We start from the raw sequence: 26971 nt of genomic DNA, 5'->3' as shown, positions 1-26971 counted from the left end.
AATTCTTCTCAACCTTCATGACCCAAACCCATCTCAGTTCCAGAAAGCATTCCTTCACATTACAACTGTGGAAGGTTTTTTTCTCCTCTGTTCCTAGAGAACTTTAAATGTATAACTTCTCTCCTGCAGTTTCTTTCATACAGTCTATTGTAGTTACATTGTTTCATTTGGCAAATAATTTTGTTTCCTATAAGCTTTTAGATTTCTAGATAGTGGGAGAAATAAGACTAGTTTTTTTTTTTTTTGGCCACACCACGGCTTGCAGGATCTTAGTTCCCTGACCAGGGATTGAACCCGGACCCTCGGCAGTGAAAGCGCTGAGTCCTAACCACTAGACCGCCAGGGAATTCCCAAGACTAGTAGTTTTTGAGCTCTCTAACACTTTGCTAAGCATCTTTTACATACGTGGTATCATTTAATTCTGGTAGCAACCCTGTGAAGGTAGGTGATATTTTTTTCTACTTTTACAGATAAGGAAGCTGAATATTGTAATCAGACATTCAGCCAGTGTTAGAAGGATAATACATTGTAGAGCTGGGATTTTAACTTGGGCCTCTGATTCAAAGTTCATATATTCTTTTCAGGAAGCCTTCTTCACATAAGAGTGTGACAGTTTGCATCCTACTCTGTCAAGTTACTAGAAAATTCAAAGAACAAAATAGATGTTCAGTAAATGATTGAATTTATCACTATGGAAGTCCTGTTGCTTCAACTGCTAATGGTCATGTGAATTGCCAATAAAATAGCCAAAGCCTTAGTAAGGGCCCTCTGTACCCTGAGAGATGGCTGACACATGAAAGGTTTGGCAGTTGTACTCCCACATAAGACTGTTTACTTGAGACATTCTTTTTTTGTAGTTTGTTTGTCTGCTTTTAAGCTTTCCTCTTGTTGATCCCTACATTCATTGGTATTGTTAAATGTCACGCTTCTCATTTACTATTTGCATTTCATTTTAAGAAAGTAAATCTCATTGTGGTGGCATGAATAATTTATGATTCTGTCAAAGAACTATTAAAACACTAGAGGTTGAAAAATATGCACATTCTAAAGTTTGTATAAAAACTGAGAACTGTTTTTGCCTCACCCTGAGTGTTTACTCCAGCAGTAAACCTGGGTGCTTACTAAAAAAGCCATGATGGTCTTACTGACTTTAATTTAGGACTCCATGCCAAGTTGTAGTTATGGTTATAGGTAAGGAAAATTTGGCATTTTATCTTTCATAGAAAATAGGCCTTTGTAACTTTGGGGGAGCTGTTTATATTTGTATTTAAAGGGAATTTTTTTTTCTGAGGTATATTTATTCTTGAAGAATTTGTAGTTATAAGGATTAGGAAAGAAGATTGCCCAACCTAAGAATAAAAAATTTGGTTTGATGGACACAGGCAACGTGACTGAGCTTTGGGGTGACAAAAATATGATGTTTCAGGTATCTGAGGTTTCTTCTTATCAACTTCTGTGCATATTGATAAGTTCAGCCTATTTTGGAAACAGTTACTAATGCCATAATGCATTTTCCCATATCTTCCATCTGAAGTTTTTACTATTATTGATTGAGGATTCAATTGAGAAATGTGTTTAGAACCCTGCATTCTGTGGTAATCATAGAAGTCAGTGGGAAGACAAGAAAATTGTATTGAAAGAAATTGTGTGCGTGTGTGTTTTGTGTTTCAGCATAGATTATCTCTGCCAAAATAATAGCTGTCATTTTGTTCTTGTTATATTAGTGGCCTGTAGCTTACCACTATTCCTTTCGCCTTAGTTTTGCTTCTGACCACTGGCTATTACCCTCAGCAAGAAGACCTTTTTAATTGAATGTCCAAATTTGCATGATTCTTGTCCTAATACCATCATAATTTTGATCCATTTCAAATTAGGGAGCCCTAAGTTGTGACCTCTCACCTCAACACGAGTGCCCTTTAACATTCAGGGACTTTGAAACTTCACTTCTGTTTAGAATTTCATATCATGCCCATCATGAGGGGAAGAGATGGAAAATGTATATGCTGAGCCTATAGGACTTCCTGCAGTGCTTATTAATCCTTTATGGATCATTTGAAATGTTTCTAGTTTATTTAAGCTTTGCTGCTTGTATCAGACTGTTCCTACGAAAAAAAAGTGATCATGCTTTGAATTTTTAAAAATGATCTCACTTTCAAGCAGAAGCACTTTTATGCTCCATTAAAGTTGAATTTGCCAAACTCTACATCGCATTAACACAAGCTTTACTGGATAGATAAACGTGTTGTTCAAAGACTGACTTGAACTTTACCAAACTGCATATTAAGATTTTTATCTTTATACTTTTTATTTCTTAAATTATTTTAAAATAGACTAGTAAAATAGACTAGGTTTGCCCAAAAGTACTGCTTTAATGACAAAATAATTTTTCCATTTAACGTATTAATATAGATTATGAGCCAATTTGAATATGAAGCTAAAATAAACAAAATATTTTGAGCTCTTAAGTAAATTTTTTTTATATTGGTTTCATATATCGTTAATATCTCAATAAACTTTTGATTTTGTTTCTTGAAATTTGTGTACTTAATCATTTTGACATTTCTGATTTTTACTCAAGTCTGTCATATATCCAGTTTTTTTTTTTTTTTTGGAAATTTTAGTAGGTTTACCAACAAAATGACTCATTTTTCCCCTTTCCAATTAATGGGTTTTTAAAAATATGCACAGGACATCCTCCAGTTTTCTGTGAATTACAGTGTTACACTCTTTGTTTTTATTTATTTCATGAAGTTTTTAGCTTGGAAATAATCTTCGAATGAGTATACTTTTGACCTAGAGTTACTTAGAAAATTCTAGTCTCATTTGTACCATGGCTTCCTGGCTCCCAAACACTGTTATAAGAATTTGGTCTTTCCTTTATGTCTCCTTGGCCTTGAGGTTTTAATTTAATGTGTTTGTTCTTCAGAAAGAATGTAAGCTAGTTTTCTACTTGAAATGACTTTCTGTATTTTTTTTAATACGTGAAACGTTTACAAAGTATGAGGTTTTATTTTATCCAAAAATTATTCATGCATGCTCTTCTTAAAGAGCTAATTTACATTAACATGTATAGTGACCTTGAAAAAATATATTTTAATGGTAATGAAAATAAAATTTAATATCGACCTAAATCTTTTTTAGGTCTCATAGATTCCACTTTTTAAGCTGTTGAGTCACTGGGGTTCTTAAAAAGAAAGAAAATGCATTTTCAGGAAATTTCTTTTTTAAGGTAAACAACAAATTGTATACACAGAGGGAAAGGAGAACCTTTTATATGCCTCGTGGAGGGAAATTTCCAAACTCTTAGATGAAATATTTACTAAGTTATAAGGTTACAGCTCACTGTTTCTGAGAGATTGATGGTAACTTTTTTGTAATAACTGTATTAACTTTGACTTCTAATGCAAAAATCTGCACTGAATTCATTTTCACTAATTCACTTTATTCTTGTCTCCTAGTGTTCCCATGACCTTTCAGAAATGTGCAGTTCATATTTTGTGCTCTACAAAAGCTGCGCCTTAGGTTGTATTGAATAACACAAAGTTGAATTATGAACATAATGGCAGTTCTCTGTGGCATTTCCAGTTCAAGCTTACTTTCAGTCTGTTAAATTCATAAGTGAAGTGTTTTTTAATGTCGTCCATGTTAGGGAAAAGGTTAAATAATGCTGGGCTTCTCTTCGTGGGCAAACAGGGAGAGTCATTTTGGTTGTTTAGTGGAAGGTTGTGTTCTCATATTTTCATTCCTCGGTCAGCATAGATGATGTTCCGGATTGTTTTGGAGCTTTCAGATAGGACTTACATACTTCTCAAATATTTCATAAACTGCTCATGGTACAGTGGAACTGAAAATCTTCCAGGGATAAACAACTTGAGACGTGGCATTACTTCCCACAGTTGTACACTTTGAGAAACCTTGAGAGGAGGGGAGAGTCGCAATGACTTGGAATTCTCTGAAAACTCTGATTTCCAGCAGAAAAGCCTCGTGACACCCAGTAGATGATGGGAATTTTTTTTTATTATTGGAGTATAGTTGATTAGCAATGTTGTGTTAGTTTCAGATGTACAGCAGAGTGATTCAATTATACATATACCTGTATCCTTTTCCCATTTAGGTTATTGGGATTTTTTTTTTAACTTCAAGCATAATTTTTCGAAAAATGTAATTTCACTTGATATTTATCTTTAATCATCCGAGAAAACTTACCTTTTGGTTATCTATTCGGATTTAATTAATGTAATCATCAGTGAGTTGTCTGTTGTGAAAAGGACATAGAGAAGATGCACTGTTTTCCATTTTCCAAGTAAAATGGATCCCTAAGAATTCATCACAAGGCAGTGGTTTTGCAGCATTCTGATGAAATATTTTAAATGTGCCTTCAAGAAGAAAAGCCCACAACACTGTGCAATATATACATCCATACATGAATATACAGCATATATACATACGTGAATGCATGTACATGGGAATTACACTTGTTCACAAGTCTGCAGTTCTCAGGCAGTTTTAAGACATTGGTCCCACATGATGTATCATCCCATGGAAGAGGGTGGGTAGGTGTTACTGCGGTATCCAAGCGGGGCACACCCAAAGGCTCCCCAGGTGAAAGGGGCCTGCAGTGAGATGAGGGGAGAGCTTTGAGTTGGCTCCTGCTCTTTTGCCACAGGGCTTCTTTATTGGCCTCCTGCAAAGGAAGGGCTTTTGGATTCTCACCAGCAACCTAGCCTGAGGGAAGCTAGAGTGTTCAGCCATCCAAATTGCCCTGGATATCATAAAGTTTAATTGCATCAGTTTAAAATTGAAAGAACATTTCTTCAGCTCCTGCAGTGTGTTACACATTACTTCAGACCCCGGGGGTTCAAAGCTGAATGGTAGGATCCTCTCCCTTGGGGGCTGAGGGACTGGCCTGCGGATCCCCTTGTGTCCCCCTTTCTAATTCCTCTTCCCTTCTTTCCTCCATCCTCAAAATACCCTTAATCTTTTATGTTGGCATATCTGGGCCTCCAGCACTTAGAGCCATGCTCGCTGTCTTGCTCTCCAGGTCTCCCAGATGAAAATATCCATTCCCCCAGAGATACAATTGAAATGATGTTTTACATACAGGTCCAGCATGTTGTTTGCCCTTAAGAAGTGTTCGTTTTAATTATTTGATATTAAATTTAATTCATACAAATGTATAAAAAATTCAGCTCTCTTGGGGCTGGGGGAGAGGGGGGTGTTTTCTCTTTAAAAGTAACTTCAAATACTCTTTTGGTCATGATGTTCCTGGTGAGGGCAGCCAGGATGGAAGCTGGGCTGGATGAAGGACAGATCCTTTCTGCTTAGGGAATCAGTTTGCCAGACACGTGAAAGGCTGTATCTCCACTCCGGGTACCTGTACCCACATCCTTCTGAGATCATTGATGCTCCTGTGATGCAGTAAATGTAGCAGTAGAGTTGAGAGTCTTCCTCCTTTCATGTTAGCATGGAAAATGCCTCAGGTATTTGACTACCTTGATGCTGGAGGCTTTTGTGTGATCGGTAACTGTGTGTCTGGTTTGTGGCTGGTTAGTGAAGTATCTCAGACCTTCTTTCCTCCACAAAATTTATAAAAACCCATTCTGTTGCAAAGGGCTTTCCTTCCTCAATGGTACTTCGGAGTCCCACATGTGGAAATGTCAATCTCTCTGCTGGCTTCTAATATACAAGGCCTTCTGAGCATGTTCCCAGGGAAGGAGTGTTGATTAGGTAGACTTCTCTGGTTTTAGTTAATTAATGGCCTACTCCAGCTCCATTTCCTGCTTTCCTGGAGGAACACTCAGTGACTGTACTTATGCAGCAAAGTCAAATTCGTTAGTTTTATTATATGAAACGTCAGATGAAGAGCTGAAGAGAATCTTTTCCCAGTAGCATCTCCTAAGCTCCAGAATGGAATCAGAAATAGGGCAGTGGAGTAGTGCATGGACAGGCCTGCCTAAGATCATCTCAGCATCCATGTGAGGCACGTCAGGCTTGCTGCAGATGGGTGAGACATGAAAACAGATTCAGGGGCTAGTTAGAAGATTCAGAGACCAAGGTCAGGAGAGCTGGGGAGCTGAATCTAAAGAAGTTTTCTTTGAACCTGTTTCTGTAACACACGAAAACAGCTGCTAAGGTGGACAATATTTTCTTCAGAGGTTTTGTCTTCATGCTTCTTGCAGTTTAGAAATTGTAGGCCCTGGGAATATGTATATTCAAATCCTTAGTAATCTAAGTATTCAGAAGGGCATAGAGTATTTTGGGCTTTGAGAAGGCAAATGTCAGGATTAGCAGCTGATTTTTTTAAGGATAGATGGATTTTTTTTTCCCTTTCTTCCATTGTGCTAGCACTCTGTCTCAGCCTGGCTTCTGTGTTTTACAACTTGATAGAGTATGCCATTTAGCCTCATGGTTTATACATATTAAGCCTTATTTGTATAAATACATGCCCACTTATCACAGCCACACCATTGAGGACTTAGGAAAACACAGATTGCTAGATGCCACCCCAAGAGTGTCTGATTCTAGAGCTAGGGTGGGGCCTGAAAATTTGCTTCTCTGACATGTTCCCAAGTGGTGCTGATGCTGCCGGTTCAGGGACCACTTTGAGAACCACTACTCTAGATATTCACTGAGGTTTACTACTCAGCCAGGAGTAGTTTGCAAGAAAACAATAACAACATGAAATGCTAACTTAATAATGGTGGCGTAGTGAGATTTAGTTAAGAGGAAATACTTTCTGTGATAGGAATTTGTGTGTATTGTGCTAACCTCACTTATGGATAAGTCATGAAGACTTATGGGGATCCTCATGTTTGTTTTTTAAAATTATGTCACAGAATTAGAGGAGTCTCTTGCTAGAACAGACCTTAACACCATCTAGCTAGAGGCAGAGACAGGAGAAGTGATTGGTTAAGACTGTATTAGGGAAGGGAGCTTTTAAGAGAACTAATTCCCTCAATATAAAAGGAACCATGTTAGTATTTAGTCAACATTTAAAATGTTAAAATTAAATTCAGCCCCAAAGTTCATTTTAGGCCTTCTGAGCCAAAGGTCTATAGTGATTTTAATATAATTTTTTCCAGTTGCAGAGATCCTTTGATGGCTCAGTTTTTGGGTCCACAGCCCTAGGTTCTTGGGAAATCTGATACCAGAGGCAGCCCAAAGACAATTTTGCCAAATACCAAGTTTTCAAAGAATTAGCTACTGTAATTAGACAAGGAAAAGAAACAGTACAAATTGGAAGGGAACGAGGTAAATTATCCTTATTTACAGATCCGTGCAAACCCTGAAAACCTAACGAAATCAACCAGAAATCTAACACAGACAGAAAGAAGTTAGGAGGAGTTCCCTGCTGGGGATTCCAGGCTTTCACTGCCGAGGCCCAGGTTCAGTTCCTGGTCAGGGAACTGAGAATCCCCCAAGCCGCGTGGCACGGCCAAAAAAAAAAAAAAAATCGATAAAGTCACTAGTTAAAAATTAATATTAAAATATCATAGCTTTGATCTACACCAACAACAATCAGAAAATATAATGGAAGAACTAAATACCATTTATAGTAATGACTAAGAAGATTAAATACCTAGTAATAAAGTTAACAAGAAATGTGAGATATATATAGATATAAAGTAAACTTTAAAATGCTAATGAAGGTCTTAAAAGAAGACTTGAGTAAATGGAAAAGTATATCCTATTCTTGGCTAAGACTCTTCAACAGTTTAGGATCATTCTCTTTTAAGTTTATCCATAAATTTAAAGCTTCCTCCATTAAAAAAATTGCAGGAAAATTCCTACAAAGAAGATGACCTGCCGGTTATTAAAAATTTTAGGAGTTTAGGGTAATTAAAGTCTTTTGGTGCTCTCCTGATTTTGATGGAGCCAATAGAGAAAGTGCAGAGATATATCTAAAAGTTGCATTTAGTATTACATAAAGAGGTGGTCCATATCAGTAGGGAATAGTCAATCTTGAAAAAAAAAAAAAACAGTTGTATTTCTTCCTTGCTCCCTACACTAAAACAAGTTCCAGATGCCTCAAAAACGTCTTAGAAGATGAAACTATAAAAGTAACGGATATTTTTAATAATCTTGGAGTTGGGAAGACTTTTTGAAACAACACAAAAATCAGGCTCCAAAGAGGAAAACTATCAATAAATTTGACTACAAATTAAAAAATTAAAATTTCTGCAGGGCACAAGTTACATATACACACACAGACACACCCCATAAAGTCAAAAGAGAAATGATGAACAAGGGAAAATATAGCTGCCCATGTAGCAAATAAAGGGCGAATTTCCTTCACATATAAAGCAGTCTTGCAAATCAAGGAGAAAAAGACCAACAACCTAGCAGAAAAATCAGTTGGTAAAGGACAGGAACAAGCAGTTCATAGAGGAAGAAATACAAATGGCTTATAAACATAGGTAGAGATGTTCAAGGTCACTCTTAAGTTCAGATGTCCAAACGAATACCATTTTTCACCTATCTGAATGACAGAGATCCAAAAGTTAGATAATAGGTAGCACTATCAATAGGAAAGGGTGCGGGGAAAGGAGTGCTCGAATCCACTGTTGGTCAGTGTGGAAACTGGTACACCCTATTTGGACCACAGCTTGGTGACATCTTTCAAAATTTTAAATGAATATACCTTTTGACTCAGCAATTCCAATTTGGGTATCTCTCCTTACAGATATGCAGGACTTGCAGATGTTGTCAAAGGTACTGTACAATAATATTCCTTGCAACATTCCTGGTAATAGTAAGAGACCAAAAACAACCTAATTGTTGGTCAAAAGAGGACTGGTTTATTGAATTACTATAATCATACAAGAGAATTCTGTGCCGCCATTAATAAGAACACTGATGGTCTATCTATGCTTAGAGGGTATAATTTCCTCTACTTTTAAGTGGAGAAAAGCAAGATTTAGCACAGTGTATATGATACATTTCTTGTATTTTTAAAAACAAGGGGAGAGATAGTTGTAGTGTAATAGATTTTACTTAACCCATTATATTCAAATTATTTCAATCTAATGAATATTTAAAATATCAGTTGGATACTTTATATTGCCTGTTTTGGACTGTCTTTGAAATTAGCTGCATATTTTACACTTACAGCACAGCTCAATTTGGACTGGCCATGTTTCAAGTACTCAGGAACCATGTATGGCTCTTGGCTCATGCACTAAGCAGAGTAGGTACAGAGAGCAAAGAACACTGGACTAGCAGTTCAGAGACCCGGGTGGCCCTGCAGCTTATTGCTGTGACAGTGTGCAAGGAGTTTACTTTTTCATGGGCCTCATTTTCTTCAGATAGAATGTGAAGGATTAGACTAGAGCTCTAAAGTTCCTTCCAACTTTAAATTTTAGGGTTCAAATATATTTCATATTACTTGTCAAAGTCAAAAATGGAGCCGCACTTGCTTTCAGAGACACGATTTTCACCAGCACTCCTAAAATTCTGTGTTCCTAAGTGAAGCACACTTCATATCGTAGGGACTGTATTGTCAGCGCTAGAGTAAGGGTTTGTTTATTGGTTTGTTTAAGGGAAGAATGTTACTAAGCTACATACATGTTATAAACCAGGTAGGAATTGCTCAGTTCTTCTAATAGAATTACGTCCAGTATGAGGCTTGGCTAAGAATTCTAATGGCACATGGAGAACTTCGAAAGAGTAAAAGAGGGAATCACATCAATAGTATCTAAAGAAAGAGTAAACGTTGAAGGAGAAAGACTTGAGAGGGCGGAGTTTTTTAATACAGTTCTGTTTATAAACTTCATTCTTCCGAAGATAATAACCAGTAGTTCCCTTAGAACAGTAGAGAATGAGAATCACACAGACAGTGAATCTCAACCAAAGGTACACACTGGAATCACTTGGGGAACTTTTAAAAATCCTGATGCCCATTCTGTACCCCAGACTGGTGGTTCCCAAAGCATGGTCCTGGGACCAGCAGCAGCAGTAGTATCTCCTGGGAGCTTGTTAGAGATGCACATTCTCAGGCAGCCCCCCAAGACCGACTGAGTCAGAAACTCTGGGATGGCGCCCAGCAATCTGTTTGTAATGTTCCCCTAGTGATTCCACTCTGCAGCCAGAGTTGAGAATTCTAGAGCAAGCAGAATTCAGGGCAGGGATAGCAGGTGGGTTTCATTCTGAGTACCAGTTTTCATCCTATATCGCCTGTGGGGATGGAGTTGGAGATGGAATGCAGTCCACCTGCTTGGTATGGTATTTGCCATTCTTGATTTGGGTAATTTATTGGCTTTATAGAGGGTTGGATGTTGCAGTTCACAAATAGAAGTCAAGAAGCATCCTATCCAGTTGAGAAAAAAAAAGAGGTGAAAAGGGAAAAAACCCACGGGAACCACAAAAGCCATAGAGGCTACAAAAGGTTGGGACAGGAGGGAACAAGTATACTAAGTAAAATATTATAATTGAAGGAATTCCAGATAGATTCTAAAATATTTCATTTATAAACAAGGGTTTCTTAAAGAAGTTCAAGTGTCATGACGATTTTAGGCCCACTTTATGATCTGTCGTCAAGTCTATTTGATCAAAAAATACAGCTTGTTGAACCCTTTATCATTTGGCATTGAAGAATCCATTTCCTCTTAACATTTGGGCTTTAGGTAGGAATGCACTTAATTTAGGTATGGTAAATTCAGAATGAACTAAGCCAGAAAATAAAATATATTTTCCAAGTATAAAGAGGTTGTCACTGACTAAGAAGGAGTTAACGTGTCACATTCTTTTGATTTTTACTTCTCAGGAGAAATCACAGTATCTGTAATTTCAGAGGCATATTCTGAAGAATGTTATATTGTGATCTCTCTAAGCTGAATCTTAGAAATCTATCTGGGAGTTTTCAGACCTGACAAAATAAGAATGGACCCATTATAGTATCACGTTCATTTGATTTTTCAAAAGTCAGGAGGACTGTATATGCAGATCATTTGAGAGACTGCTTTTGCTCTGCCTTGTAATAAGCAGATGGAGGAAAGCAGGCTGGGCTGTGTTGAGAGTGCATCTGGTGCTTCTTGTTTTTCGCTATCTCGGCTGTATAACTTCTGTAAACCCTTTCTGTGTATTTTTCTTTTCTCATTCCCAAACATTACATTTTACATGGGAAAGTCATTTTGATAATTTCCAAAAAGCTAGGCGTTACAGCAGAATTTGTGCCTCTTAGAAAAAACTGCTCCTTTACTATAAAGTAGAACCTGCCTTTCATACCTAAGTAAAACAATTCTGATGTAACTTTCCTAATCGTCACATTTATTACAGAAAGGATGATAATACTATTTTCCAGACCATGTTTACAAAGAATATGATTTTGATTTCTGTATTAATTTCTGAGTACTGAGTTTCTGTTTTTAAATTGTTTTGTGAATTGGGCTCTCTGAGTATAAAGTGGCTTTCAGCACATGGGTGGTATTGTCAAACATCTTCCCCAGATAGCAAACACATGCATTTCAACAGCTTTTTGGATAGAACCACAGTTAACAATTTCTTTACAGGAAAAAATGTATTTTTTTATTATCATTATTTTCTCATCTTACGTTCTGGCATTTAAATTATGAAACTTCATCTCGCCTTGTAGACTTACCTTGTATTGCCAAGAGGAAAGAAGTGGCTTTTCTGCAAAGCTAAATAGTTTTTACTTTATTGTCTGCTACTCAACAGCTGCTGATACCAGAAAAATGCCGTCTCATCATTGGGCCTGGGGTGTCCAAAAGAGGCAGGAAAAAAATGACTGTAGCTCCCTGTCTGCCCTGGCACTCTCCTCCTTTCTCTCCGTTTTCATTGCCGTGAAGAGCAGGAGAACAATATTCTGCAATTAAGGATTCCATTAAGTTGAAGAAAAGAGCAAATGGGGGATGTTTGTTCTCCAAGCTGAAAAAATTTGTCTGGGATGGGGGTGGATACTGGTAGTGGTATAGAGAGAGGTGGGTGGAGAGACGAAGTCAGGGCTGTTTGTTGAATATACTGTTAAGGACTGTTACCATCCTAATTAATCAAGTTAGAAATTACAGCTGTAGTCGGTTTCCCCCCAATTCTTGTTATCAATTTTCTTCTCTTTTGAGACAAAGCAAATATAAATTTTGTGTTCATTTGTCATTCGTTCTTTGACTTCAGCATCTCTGAAAATAACAATGTAGCACAAAAGCCCAGTATTTACCTAGTTGTAATGTGGGTTGCCATGGTGTTTTGCAAATTATTGCAATTATGTTCACCATGCGAGTCGCCCTTGGTAACTGGCGAAAAAACTGATAATCCTGTTTTGAACAAAAGGTCAAATTGCTGAATAGAAAGTCTTGATTAACTAAAAGATGTACAAAGTGGAATTATTTCCTACCATTCAGAAATAGTTCTTGATCGGGTTTGGGGGAGGGGGTGAGTAAGTACATCTGATTACTGAAGTACAAAGCATTGAAAGGATGTTGTCTTGAGCCTTTCATGTAGTCTTAATGGTGGCTTTTTTGTCAAATTTACCCATTTGCGGCATTGAAAGAGGCAGCTGCATTTAAGCTGGAGAGACGGTGCTTTTTCAAGAGTTCAGTGCATGGAAAGTTCTCAGCAGTATCTGCAGTTTACTAGTAGCCCCTGGTCTATTAAAACTGATGTGCCGCATTTGAGCCCATTGCTCTCAGTACTTGTGAACCCCTCTGCCTGATGATCTAATAAAGTGCTCTTACTGGACAATCTCTGATCAGCTACTTAAAAAGGAGCCTGGGGGAGGGGGCGGCAGGGAGAAGCCTCACAGGCAGTGAGACCTGGTGTATAGGCCAGAAGAGAGCCGCCAGGGGCTAAACCGAGAGGTCTGTCACGACGGTAATCTGTGCTGAGGTATTTGCCATGGGGTTGTGGGTTTTGTGCCCCAAATCCCTCTAAGCTGTGGTCACAGTTTTTTTTTTTTTTTCTGGAAAGAAATCTTTATTTTATTCCAAGTTGAATAAGAAAAGATTAGACATGTCGTTTTGAAATTTGGAAATCCACTTTTGTGGATTTGCTTCTTTGGTGATGGCATTCATAAAATACATGATCCTACATTTACGTAAAAGCAAAAGTTTCCCAGGTTACAGCCAAAGGTCAGATGGATTTCAACTCTTCCGAATCTGGCAGAGCGTTTGGGGGCGTATTTCGGAGGGGGGGTTCTCTTCTTTTTTTTTTTTAATGGCCACCTGAAAAATCAATTCTCAAAACTTTTGAGAGTGTGTGAAAGTGGCATGAAAGCAAAGCAAACCTTAACAAGTTTGTGGGTTTACATTCTACATCACCTAGCAACCCCCTGGCTCAGCCAGATCTCTCGTCTACCCTTAGTTCTGTTTACAGACTATTCAGACGGTCCTTCGAAACCATGAAAGATATTCAGTTTCATTAGTACCATTCTCAAGGAGAAAATAATTAAAGTTAAATGAACAAACACTGCCTGGTGATGGTTTGAAGTCCATTCTGATTTTAAGATGCCCTTTGAGGCAACTGCATAGATAGTTCAGTTTGAACATTCGTTGTTCAGTACCCAAAGGTATATCACATTAAACCATGCCAATAAATAGCCTGGAAACAAACGAACAATAAAAATTACTTTTAGCTAGACTTGAGCAAAGAAACGAAACTCTGCTAGTAATAAGTTTCTAGGCATGCCCTCCTGCTTGAATTTTTTATTTGATCCCTACCCTGGACATCTAAGCTGATCCATTCGTACACTGAATAAAGACAGGGGAAGAGGCCTGAGGAACAAAGCACCTCTCTTTAAAACTGATTTATTACCTACCCTTGGAGGTCAAATCATATTCCATAGAAGGCTGTGTGCATTTTAGTGAGTAGCTTAATTTCATATAGGATTGTAATACTAATAATGCATGCCCTGCCACTTTCTATTTGGAAACTGCTTATGTGCTTAAATCGACCCACTCTTGAAATTTCTGAGAGTAAAAAAAAATTTTTAAGAAAATGTTTTTTATGTGCCTTTTTTTTCCCATAAGCCCATTCTCTGAAAAATCATTTTGGGAACAACCAAACACATGTTAAAGCTCAAAATATTTTTCAGATGTGTTAGTAATTCACTTATATTGAACACTCTTGGCAAAACTGTCTCTTCCCCCACCCCCCATTTCATAACAGTTTTCTGATTAAAAAACAATATACACTTGTAGAAAATTTACAAAATACAGAAACAGAAGAAACTACCTAGAGATAACCACGGATGGCTTTTTAGAGTATTTCCTTCCAGTCTTTTTTTCCGTGTACATATTGATGAAAGTAAGCCTTGAGTTTTAACTTTTGAAGTTTATTTGTTAGTATGTGTACATACCTAAGGTGATGTTGTTTCAAGAGCGAGAAGTTGAGAGGCCGGAGCCGTGTTGGAAGTAATGAACAATTTTTCTTAGAGGGCTCATCACTAAAATATTAGTGTGAGCATCAGAGTAGCCATTTTTCCATCTCATTCCATTTGATTCTTTCTTTTTTCCTTGTTGAAATGACTATATGCCTTAACTGACACATCCATTTATAACCATTCCTGTTGGAAAGTCGGACATTCATCATGGTTGGAATATTACATCCCCAAGTCACTTGTAGCTTCACATAGGGGAAAAAAAGAGTCTTTCATGAAAAGATTTGTAATACAATAGAGATTAATGGAATGTGGAGAGGAAAATGCTTTCAGTTCCTTGTGTAAAGTGAAAGCAGGGCGGCTCAGAAATCTTGTATTCTTACTATTTGTATTTTGTTAGATCTCTATCATCCACAGTACATGGCTGGGTTGCATGAGCTCTTTGTGCTTTGTTGACAATTGACAGACAAAGCAAAATTATTCCTGAAGCAAGGTACTGTGTACTTAGTTGTGACCTATTATAGCCTAAGAATGTAGCTTGCTTTTGAGTTGGATGAATAGGGAGAGTATTTTATAGAATAGACTTGAATATACTAGGAGAGATTTTAGCTGCCCATACAGAAAGATGCATGTCGTCCTCCATTGAACTTTTTTCCCCCAAAATGTAATTTTCCGTATAAAGTCATTTCAAGTATATTTTCCCTGGTTGCTTGTACGGAGACAATTTTAACTGTTCTAGTATTGTCCTACAGTGGTAAAATAAAATTGCTGGTAATTGTTGGCTTTCTCTGCTCACAGTATAGCAGAAGATGGCTTGCATGGGGCTCTTTAATGTACCTCAGGTACATCTTCTGATGCTCAGCTTCTGATTGCAAATTAAAATAACAAGGCTAGGGTATTGGATTTGATGCGAGGCAAAGCAGAACAACTTGCTAATTTATCCTGTAATATACAATTGCTGAGGTTGGAATTTTTCCACTTGTAGTGCTATTCTCTGTGTCTCAATGAGGACCACTGTTTGCATCTAACCTATCATAACAGTTTGGGAGTGCTCCATTATCTTTTCAGCAAACTGATGGCAGAGTCTGGTCCTTGCACAGATGATAAGATCAATAAGTTTCAAATAACTTGGATGAAATGACATGTGACTGTTCACTTAAAGAAATGTCTTACTTTAAAAATCAATTTTAATAATATTTAAAATTCTTACATTGACCGACGAGGCACTTTCCACTTGTTTTGTTTGATAATTTTGTTAAAAATATTTTTGTATTAACTTTGGTGAATAGCTAGTTTATGTGTGTATCTTTCCTGATTTGCTCTTTCGTCTCCTACCCTGGCACCTCTCTGAGACTTAATAATCACTCTTTGACATGGCAGCATGCTGCAGTATAGAAGATTTAACTTTAAAAGCAAAATTATGTTCCTGTTAAAACTTCCCCTGGAGATCTTCGGAAAATTTTCTCCCAGTTTTGGGTGCAAATGTGGGTCAGAAAGCAATTTGTTTTTTGATATTTCTGGAAATCCCAAATCACAACATGTCATTCTTCAAAAGCAGCTGTGGGCCCATACTGTGCACTGTCTATAAGAAGACCCGTTTTACACTGGGGATAATTCTGTGACAGAAAAATGTGACTGCACGGGAACCCCAGAACATTTATAAATGGTTTTGGGTGAAAAGAGTGTCTGGTATTCTCAAAGTGCATATAGTTTGGGGAGAGGAGCAGTTAATGGCCATTATAGAAAAATAGTAATGATATGATGAACTCTGTAACAGCATGCATGCTGGCAGACCTCGCCCTGTAACCCCGTCGCCGCACTCCTGGAGAGCCATTACAGTTTAAATCATACGTCACTGCAGTACTGTGTTGTGTTGTCTCTTGAAAATCTCTGTGAATCCCAAAATAAAGCACTTCTGCATAGTTGTACTATTTTGCAATCAAATTGAGAAGCAGCTCCACCTAATCTTACGGGTTATCCCTAAGTTCTCCATTTTGGGATAACACCAGGCAGAAACTGACCAGGCTCTTTCCTGGTTAGAATAGTGCATTTTGAATAATGCATTGTCAGCTGTAAGTACAGCACTGACATTGCCCAGTACCGGAGGCATATGGAGGATAATAACAGTATTTGACATTTACTGAACATTTGTGCGGGCTTTCTTATAACAACTCTAATAGGGTAAACAACTCTAATAGGGTAAACATTATTACCTCCTGTTTTATAGACGAGGAAACTGAGGCTTAGAGCGAGGTTTGGCAACTTTATACAAAATTACCTATTAATAAATGGGAGGGGAGAGACCACACTCAAGTGCATAACCTTTTCATAACCTCAGCTCGGTTTTCTTGGTTGAGTGTGAATGCTTGTGCTTGCTATTGGGTGGGACACTACCAGATCCAAAGCGGGTCATTCCCTGAGGGCCTGACCATCCAGTTAGGGAGGTAAAATAAGATGGTTCCAGGAGAGTGCAAAGCAGAGTGTGCTCAGTGGCAGCTGGGCTAGAGGGAGAAGTTCCTGAGGGCTGGGAAAATTTTACAGGAGAGGAATAGAAGTGATGCTCAAGGAATGGGCATTTTAGGCAGAGGTTATACAGCATGAGCAGAGACAAGGAGTTGGCAATAGGCAAAAGTGGTGAGGACAGTGAGAAAACCAACGCTGTGGGGCGAAGAGCTGGCGTAAGAGAATGGTGAGAAAGGAGGAATGGGACCAAAGCATGTGTTCTTATCCTCTCTGGAAGGTATACCATTGGGGGATGGGAGTGGAGAGGCCTTGGGAAGCTACACTTGGCAAGTCTGTGCATTGGATGTGGGAGAGCGTGGGGTCAGGGAAACCAGGCATGAGCTATCACAGTAGTTCAGTTTTGAGGTCTGGGCTTGAGTGAGGTTGGTGATAATGGGACTATAAGGCCAGCGGACAGATTTGGTAATTGATTGGAAATGGGAGAAAGACCCATCATATATTTGATTCAAGAGTATGAAAACTACTGTGAAGTTTTTTTCTCCTGTGAATTTTAGACCCTTTCCTTATTTTCCACAAATCTGCTCCTGTGCGTTTTTATTTTATTGCTTCTATTTTATTCATTTTCTTCAAAAGATATTTTTGAATGCTTCCTGTGCACCACGTTTCCGGGTGTGGGTGATTTCTGTGTGTGCATCCTTCTAAAAATACAGATGTACACAAATGAATAGCAGTTTGTGTTTAAGGTGCAGCTACCAAGAACCACCTCAGTTACAAGTGGAAATCGATCCCTTGTTAGCATGGGCAGACAGAAACCATTTTCATTGAGGCCTCAGAAATATAATTTAGCAATCAGAACCAATCAGCATTTGACAATTTCATACACAGTGAGTTCAAGGAATTAGTGATGCTGAGACTAAAGCAACAGGTGATAGAGTTTTGCATGTTTTGGTAAAGGTTTGTTTTGCTATTGGACAGGCCAGCGTCACCTCTTTTGAACCCTCTACTTATAAACATGGTTAAAGTAGCCATCGGAAAACTTAATGACCGTATTACTCTTGGTTATGACAATTTGGCATTTACATGTGGTATTGCGTAATAAAATGACATATTTGGATGGCAGACATCCTTAGAGCGGTTCTGGGGTTTTTTATTAAAAGCCGAACATTTTTATAGGTTGGACTTCCAAAGAACTACACATTATTAAATTTTTTCTCCTTCAACTGACTTGGCAGTGTACCTTTGGGCGGCATGTTATTTCCCAAATGGGAAATGAAAATAAGTTTAATTTTGTCCTTGTGAGTGATAATTCAAAGGGAATTTATACAACGTTAGTATTTTCTTTTGCTTTGTTTTCATCACCCATGAGAGGCAAAATGCACTGTGAGATCTTGTAATGTAAGATTTGCGCCATCATGGAATATTTTCAAAGACCTGGCATATTTATTTTTAACAGCTCAAATGTTCCTTGAAAGGTATATTTAGCACAGTCAGTCAATATTTGCTGGGGGAACAAAGGGTTAACCAAATGTACTTGACAAAACTGAATGGAAGCAAAGCATATATTGAATATGATTAGGGCCTCTTTCCCCGATAGAAGAGTTTTATTTAAAATACGCCAAGACCAGAAGCTTAATTATCAAAATAAAACAAGAGGCATAAAGAGTTACAGGCTTCTAATATTTTTTTCAGCCCCAGTTCCCTTCACACAGTTATCAGCATGTTTAATTTCCATGCATAATAGCACTAGTTATTGTTGTCATTTGTAAAGGGAGATTAACAGATAGTAAGTACAAACAAACCCAAATAAGTACTGAATAGAGAGGTGACAAAGCAGAAAAGACCTCTTTAATGTTAATTATAACTGGTAGGAAGTCTAGACAAATTATATTATCTGTTTTCTATATGATTTGAAAGGACATTTAGTTAGTAACTCTGTCAGAGATAGAGTTGGGTGTTTGCTTTAGAAACAGGTGAGGTGACAATTTAGCATCTCCCTGGTTGGCAGCTCACCTGGTGAGTCATGAAGTTGTGGTAAATTGATGGAATCAAGTTTCAAAAACATCTGAAAAGAACTGTAGCTTTTGAACATTATATTTTAAAAATTAAAAAATAATTTTAACTTCTGGGTTGTATTCTGGTACTTAATACTTTATTGTCTCAAAACATGGTAATTGACCTATATGATTGCTTTTTAAAAATTTTTGTTAAGAATTGAATGAATTACAGCTATGGTTGTGAATATTAACTGATAGATATTCACAAGTGTGTAAAGCCTCAGGTAGCAAATAGTGTCACAAACCCAAATGAATGATGAACGGGTGGTTCAGTCCTGCATTTTTCATACATGGTTTCCTTGAATGCTAGTGTTTCCTTTATTAATGTGCCTAAATTGATACTTCAAGAAAAAACTAGTCTCATGTTTAGTTTTATAGGCTACATTTAAAATGTATTACCTGGGGCTTCCCTGGTGGCGCAGTGGTGGAGGGTCCGCCTGCCGATGCAGGGGACACGGGTTTGTGCCCCGGTCTGGGAAGATCCCACATGCCGCAGAGCGGCTGGGCCCGTGAGCCATGGCCGCTGAGCCTGCGCGTCCGGAGCCTGTGCTCCGCAACGGGAGAGGCCACAACAGTGAGAGGCCCGCGTACCGCAAAAAAAAAAAAAAAAAGAAAGAAAATGTATTACCAGCTGCTGCTGTCAGCCCCACAATCCCTCTGTCTCCCCCATACCTAGAACAGGCTAAAGCAAAGTATCTTGTGTCTTTAATTCTGAGGAACCATCGATTGTGAGCTGCGCTCTTAACAGCTTTTTTGGAGGAAACATAAATACATGTCATTTGTAAAGGTGTCTGAGTTTCAGAAACATTAAAATGTGAATAAAACCGTGTCCTCAAATCAAGAAAATGTGGTAATAGGCCCTAGGAATTGGAACAAACAGTTGCCTATGACTCAGAACCACTGATTCTCTTTTCTAGTTCAGGGTCTTTTGGTATGGTAGTAGTTATATGTCTCAGATAGGTAGAACCTATGTGAATCCCTCCCTTCTCTGTGCTGTTTTAGTTGGTACCATACAACTTGGTTCTTAAAGCCAGCCCATAGTGAATTGCTTTTAGGCTTTGTGTAAAGCTTTTAGACCTTGCTTTCCTATTTAGATTGTAATTTCCTGTAAACCCATCAGTTTACATTCTGCATGTAATCATACGAGTTTTTATTTGGAGGTTTTGATGTATTCCGTGGGGTTGGGGATTTCTTTTAAGTAAAGAAAATAATGTCTCATGTGATTTTTTTTTTTAACTTTATGAGTTTCCTAACTTTTATGTTTGGGGCATAGATCAAATTAACACGTCAGAAAAGAAGGGTAGAGAGCTATTTCAGAATCTCTAAGGAAGGTTTGAATGAAATGAGTCTACCTTGATCACAATGAGTCTATCTTGATCACGATAGGGTTTTTATTTGTATTAGTTGATGGCGTTGATAGGACTGAAGCATCCTTTGTCTCTCCAGGGCTGGTTGATTTGTGAGGAGCCAACATGTCGGAATCGAACTCGGCACCTTCCCCTTCAGTTCTCCCGAAATGGACCTCTTTGCCAAGTCTGCATGAAAGCTACACTTCGACCAGAGGTGACGGTCATATCATGCTCAAAAAGTGTGTGTGTGTGTCTGTGTGTGTCTGTGTGTGTTGGGGGGAGCTTGCTCCTCCCTTAGCTCTGGGAAGTCGATATTTGGTATATGCCCTGTGGTGACGCCCTGCACACGTGTATTTAAGAAAATATCCAGACTTCAAAAAGATACATGCTTCATTTTTCACATCATGAACAGTATATATTTATATCTAAAAGAGAAGCTGACTAGTTCCCATATGGGTTACTCATATCTTTGGTTGCCACTTCTTAATTACAGAGTATAGAGAACTTTCCTTTGTAGAAACCGCTGTTACCTGTGGACTAGATCAGAACCCCTTTTGTAGGGGCCAGAAAACCTCCCAAACCTATACCATAAAGGGCTTATTTGATTTGTATGGGATTCCATTGTTTCTAAGTAGCAGCACAGAGGAGTAGTTCTCAAGCGTTTTCTCGTCCTTAGTACATACACCTGAGGGTTAAGGCAGTCTCTCGTTGGTGACTCCCATCTGGGGAGCACATAGTCTGGAAGCACCTTACTGGTAATTAAGATGCCTCCCCTCTGAGCATCATGGACCCAAGCAGCATTTCCCAAACTGTGTGGAGAGGAATGTTTGAAGGTCTTCCAGGCAAAGAGGGTTTTGTTATCAAGTACTTCTAGCCAACTCTGGGCTAGCCAAGGTTAAACAGGACTTACTGTAGATTGTCCTAGAACCTGTAAAATGATAATGTGAAGTCTGCCTCACCCATACAGGACTGTAATATGCCCCACTTTCCAAATTTATCTGGTCCAAGGATTTGTAAGGATCTGGGTGAGAAGAGAGTAAGAATAGGGAACTTGTTATTTACTTATTTTTTAACTCATAGGCCAGTTTTACAACCAGATTTTATCTTCAGATCTTTTCACTGAAAAGGGTTGATATACAGGCTAGTTTTAGAAAAATATTTTAAAGTTCTCATGGGTTTTTAATTTTAAGATAATATATCATTTCACAAAATTTAACAAGAAGTCAAGAACCACAAAGGGCTACCACCATTGTTGTGTATACCCTTGTTCTTTTGCATATCCATATGTATTTTTTATGTGGTTTCAGTCATAATGAAGATACGCTTTTGTATCATGTTTGTCTTTTTCTGAGCATCTGTCTCTGTTGCTAGTTAATTTTCAGTACCAAAACTTTTAAACACAAATTTAACCATTCCTCTCATTGGACATTTTAGGCAATTTCACTATCCCTTTACTAGAAAATTGTGATGAATGTTTTCCTGCTTAAATTATTTATTATTTGAAATATTTCTTATCGACAGTACAGATCTAAGTGCATAAATACAATGTGGACATGATTCATGTTGCCACATTACTTTCTTAATGGATTATCTCAACTTAAGTACCAGTTTTACCACTGCCTTCGCAGCACTTGGGCATTATCATTAATTTATTTTTAACTAATTTGATAGGTATAAAATGTTCCTTGCCTTATTTAGTATATCTTTGATAATTAGCAAAGTAGAGTGTAGATTTTTTTAAAAATATGGAACACGTAAGTGAGAATTAGCTGTTATAGCAAATTCTTTTTACGTCAGTCTCATCCTAAGATTTGCATCAGCAGGTGCGAAAAGAAAGCAAAAGTATATATATTTAGTGTGACTCATCAATCCAGTTGTAGACTCCAGGGGAATCACCTTGCTTCATGAACCAATGCTGCCTTTGAGACTTTTTAAGCGTCTAGCTCATCAAGTCAAGTTCAGTGAAAACTGAATTACTTCTTAGAAAGTCAGCCGGTCTTAGGATTCCATTCCTGGTGAGAGAAAGTGAAAGGAAAGTGTACAGCTAGTAGATCGGTAACTTTCCAGTAAATGCTGATGATGTTACTGGTAGTGCCTTAATACATCAGGTTATCTTTTATTATTTATGACCCTTTTTTAAATGAGTGAACGAACACATGCATTTTGAAGTATTTTTTCCCTTCATTTTCTTGTCCTCAAGATGGGAGCATGTTAGGCAGGCATTTACCAAGGTTATCAACTACTCTTCCCAGGAAAAAGCTTTCCTAGCTTAGCTGCTCAGGCCATGTTGCTGCTCAGAACATGACCGTCTGGAATAACTGGAGGTTCAGAGCATCCTGGTTGGTGATACTGCTCTTCGCCATTCCTCACAGGGACCTTGACAGTGGGACTCAGCCCACTCTTCTGCAGTCCATTTTCAGTTGCTAGCGATGAGTGGGGAATCTCTTAATTCTATTTACGATTTTCCTGGGCTTTCCTAGTAGGAGGAAAAAGCTGCATCTTTTTAGAGATAGTCCCAAGGTAGCTCCAAAATCAGTAGTGCGATGGACAGCATCATTGTAATTACCACAGGGTTTTCCATAGGGTCTATTTTGCAGGATTATGCTTAACTGGGTCTTAAGTTCTGGGTTGCTGTGTCTCAGTCATACGTTACTTTCATTTAATAATAGTTTATTAAACACCTACTATATCCTAGGCACTTTGCTAGGGACTAGGGACATAGCAACAAACAGGACATTTCCTTATTTGTAAAAATAGTTTAGCATTACATGGATTATATAAAATTCATGTCTGTGGGCAAAAATAGGCATTTGTGAATATCCATATGGACAAAATCACCAGACTTTCCTAATGCTTGACTAGTGGGGACTTTAAATATGTTGTCAAGTTTGATGGTAAAGTACTTGCCTCTTACTGTGCCAGTCGCATCCTCACATGATAAATCTCTCATTTAGTCCTGCATTGCAATTGGCTTGAGTACTTTACAGAATTGACTTGGGGTATGAGAGCTGGCTCTTTTTCTGGCTCCTCGTGCCAGTGTTACAAGAAAGAAAGCTGGGACAGTTTTGTTCTCAGGGTTTTAGACATGTCTCTCTTCTCAGATACCTTTAAAAAAAAATCAGTTAAGTTTTTTCAGGTTCACGGCAATTTAACAGTATACAAATTGCTGATTATTAGGAATATACTGTCTGGCATCCTCTGCACATAGGAAGTACAGATAAATACAGGAATGAAAACTCTAATATGTGTGTAAGTTCCTAAGTGAATAGAACCCTTTTTCACACTGATGATAGAGACAAGACTTATCCAAGTTAGAGAATAATTATTTCAATATATATTTATTTTAAGGATGTGGTTTTTTACTTCTTAAGGTGGCCAAGTCTGTATGGCTGTGAGCTGAACCCCCAGGGGATCCTGTATTATGTAATTCACCAAAAATAAAGCGTTAGTTTGTTTTGGTTTTTCCTTAATAGAACTAAGATTTCAAACCAAGTTAAACTTTTCCTCACTAACATTGCCATACTTGAATCCATACTTGATAAGAAAACATTTACTTGTGGCGCTGTCGGGGGCAGGAGCACTGTGGCAGAGTTTAGTTTGTTCGACAAAATTTCTTGAAGACCCCTCGTGAGGAAAGCACTGAAATGACTTCCAGTCCTACTGTGGGACACCCCTAGTGTTTCTCACATTATCCTCAGTTGTAAAATTGTTAAAATCTTTTGTAACGGAACGTCGGTACCATATAGGACTCTGGCCTTCAAGGGAGAAGGGAAATACTGAACTTGTGATCATTGTATGTTACAATTCAAAATGGCTGTGGCTGACGGATTATTGATTCAAAAAGTAGGTTAGAGACAGTGCAGATGTTGCCAGGCTACGTGGGACAGTGTCTTGTTTCTGCCTAAGTTGAAAACATGAAGATAGTTGTGGTCTCTTAAGGCAGTAATCATAAGCTGTATAGGAAGAGAACCTTGGGACTATGATGGAAAGTCTTAAACATCTGTATCTAGTCATGGGTTACCCTCCAGTAGATGACGGGTTTTTTACCACGAAGGGCCTTTTGGAGTTCTCTGCTCTGATTTTCCTGTGCTTGTTTTCTGATGCAGAGTTTGCTAGATTCTACATGCAGATTTGCTTACCCTGAGCAGATGCTAGCCTTCCTTTTCAATATACTTTTTTTCATTTTTTTAAAAAGTATCGAGGTGAAATTCACACAACAAAATTAACCATCTTAAAGTGAATAATGCAGTGGCACTTAATATTGCTACATTCACAGTGTTGTGTGATCACTACCTCTATCTAGTTCCAAAACATTTTCATTTTCCCAAAAGAAAACCCTGTACCTATTAAGCAGTCACGCCCCATTCCTCCCCTTCTTTCAGCCCCTGGAAACCACTAATCTGCTTTCTGTCTCTATGGATTTACCTAGATTGGATATTTTATATAAATGGAACCATACAGTGTGTGACATTGTGTGTCTGGCTTTGTTTCTAGGTTCATCCATGTTGTAACCTGTGGCAGTGCTTCATTCCTTTTTATGGCCAAATAATAGTCCGTTGAATAGATATACCACAATGTATTCATCCATTTATCCATTGATGGACACTTGGGTTGCTTCATTCAACATACTTTTAAAGTTTATTTTATTTTCATTAGCTAGATAGGTCTTACATTTGGCCTAAATTTGTGTCCTGTGCCTCCCTTGTTGGTCCTAGTTCAGTTGAATGGTACTACACAAAGCTAGACTGATCCTTCCTCTGTTCTTGCCTTCAGTAAGCACATACTCTCTGCCTGTTTTCTGAGAACCTTTTAGGTATTTGAAGGTAGCTGTCTTCCTAAGCTTTCCCCTGCTAGGCCAAGTACTCCTAGGTCTTCAATCATTTCTTTAGTGCTTTGCTTTCAGAAAAGTTGCATGCAGCACTTGGTGAGCTCTCACTAGCACTAGTACGGAGCAGAATAAACCTGCCACTGCCAACTTTTCTAGGTAGTAACATTTCTTTGAAGTCTTTTTAGGGTTGCGTTAACTTTCTTGGTATCCATATTCACAGCATTGATTCATTTTGAGTGTTTCATATGCTCAAACAGATAATAATTTCTTGACACATACAATTGCTAAGCCATGCCTTATCAGGTTTTCTGAGACCCAAGTGCTTTATTTTTACCTAATGTAAGACTCCGTTAGTACTATATTAGTTTCCTAGGGCTGCTGTAATGAAGTACCTCAAACTGAGTGGCTTAAAACAACAGAAATTTCCTGTTTCATGGTTCTGGAAGCTAGCTAGAAGTCTGATATACAGGCACCGTAGGGAACTCTCCCTCTGAAACCTGTAGGGGAAAATCATTCCTTGCCTCTTCTAGCTTCTGGTAATCCCTGGCGTTCTTTTGCCTGTAAATACGTCACTGCAGTCTCTGCTACCACAGTCACGTGGCCTCCTCCCAGTGTGTCTCTGTTCTTCTTATAAGGACACCAGTCATACTGGATTAGGGCCCACTGTAATCCAGTATGACCTCACCTTAACTTGATTGTCTCTGCCAAGACCTTATTTCCAAATAAAGCCACATTCACAGGTGCTGGGGGTGAGGACCTCAACATATCTTTTTAGGGACATAATTCAACTCATAACAGATAAGAAATGTACTGAGCTGAGGAAAATGGAGACCAAAAGTAACAGTGGCTTAAACAGAATAGACATTTAATTCACTACCTAAGAAACATGAATTTTTTTATCGTGTGACAGAAAGCCAGGTGTGGATTGCTATAGATATGGCTCAACAGTGTCATCAGCAGTGCCGGGCTTCCACCCTCAAGGTCACAGTGTGGTCCAAGGTGACTGCACAAGCTCCTTCAAGCCATCACAGGCTACAAGACAAGAGAAAAGGTTGAAGGGTCAAAAGGATGCACTTCCCAGCCAAGTCAGTTCTTCAAGCAGCCTTCCCAGAACTCCCACCCAACACTCCGTACATTTCATGGACCAGAAATTAGTCACATGGAGATAATAGCTTATTTTGTTACTAAAAAAAAAAAAAAGAGTAGACTGAGTATTGGGGGCCAACCAGCACTCTCTGCGGCAGAGACCTTCCAGTGAACCCTGTGAAATCTCCCTTTGCTGTGCTCAGCCCATCACTGTCCCATTGTGGATATTTTGGATCCTGGTTCTGCCGTGCACCCAGCTTTTTGGCTTCTACAGATCCGATGCTGTGATTAGCCTTCCCTCTTTTATCTTCTCCAAAATATCGATTAAAATGTTGAAGTGCATTTCTGCCTATTCCAGTGGCTCGATGCCTTCTTCCAAGTGGATGCTGCTCCATTCTAATCAGCACCCTTTGTGGAGGATTGTTCTACCGGTTGCTAATTATCTTTGCTTCTAGCTTATCATTCTCTGCGAGGGGTTTCTCCCAAGGGGACAACCACAATGTTGCTGATCAGATGCTGATGGTCTCATGGTTTCATAACTGTTTTGGCCCCTGGAACGTGAAATCATAGGGTCCATCTCCTTCGATAATCTGGTGTTCTAAGCAGCATATTTAAGAATGTGCTTGCATGTATTCATTCTGCCCCCAGAAGCCAGTTGCTTAAGGAGAGGGCTCATATAATTTTTTTTAAATGTGGTTTTGGTAATTGGCCAGGAGAGAGTGTAAGACTCCATGTAATGACCCTAGCCAAAGAGTCCAGACTAAGTGAGGGAGTGATGAGACAGGGTCATAGTAATAAATCATGGAATGTGATATGATTTGCTGATAAATATTAACTAATTAGAACTACAGAAATAATTATTAAA

The 26971-nt window shown here is 38.4% G+C and overlaps 1 protein-coding gene across 2 annotated transcripts in view; it reads left to right on the top strand.

Annotated features, from left to right (window-relative positions):
- POLA1 (DNA polymerase alpha 1, catalytic subunit) overlaps positions 1-26971 on the top strand; it is a 294762-nt gene that overhangs the window by 173490 nt on the left and 94301 nt on the right. For both annotated transcript variants that reach the window (XM_081222762.1, XM_081222763.1), the window contains exon 35: positions 20290-20406. In XM_081222762.1, the coding sequence (XP_081078888.1) occupies positions 20290-20406 (117 nt within the window). The remainder of the gene's footprint in view (positions 1-20289; positions 20407-26971) is intronic.

Source organism: Mesoplodon bidens (genome assembly GCF_964165515.1).
Source record: "Mesoplodon bidens genome assembly, chromosome: X".
Taxonomy (NCBI): domain Eukaryota; kingdom Metazoa; phylum Chordata; class Mammalia; order Artiodactyla; family Ziphiidae; genus Mesoplodon; species Mesoplodon bidens.
Note: the sequence above shows the minus strand (reverse complement) of the source record. Positions and strands in the feature narration are given on the sequence as shown.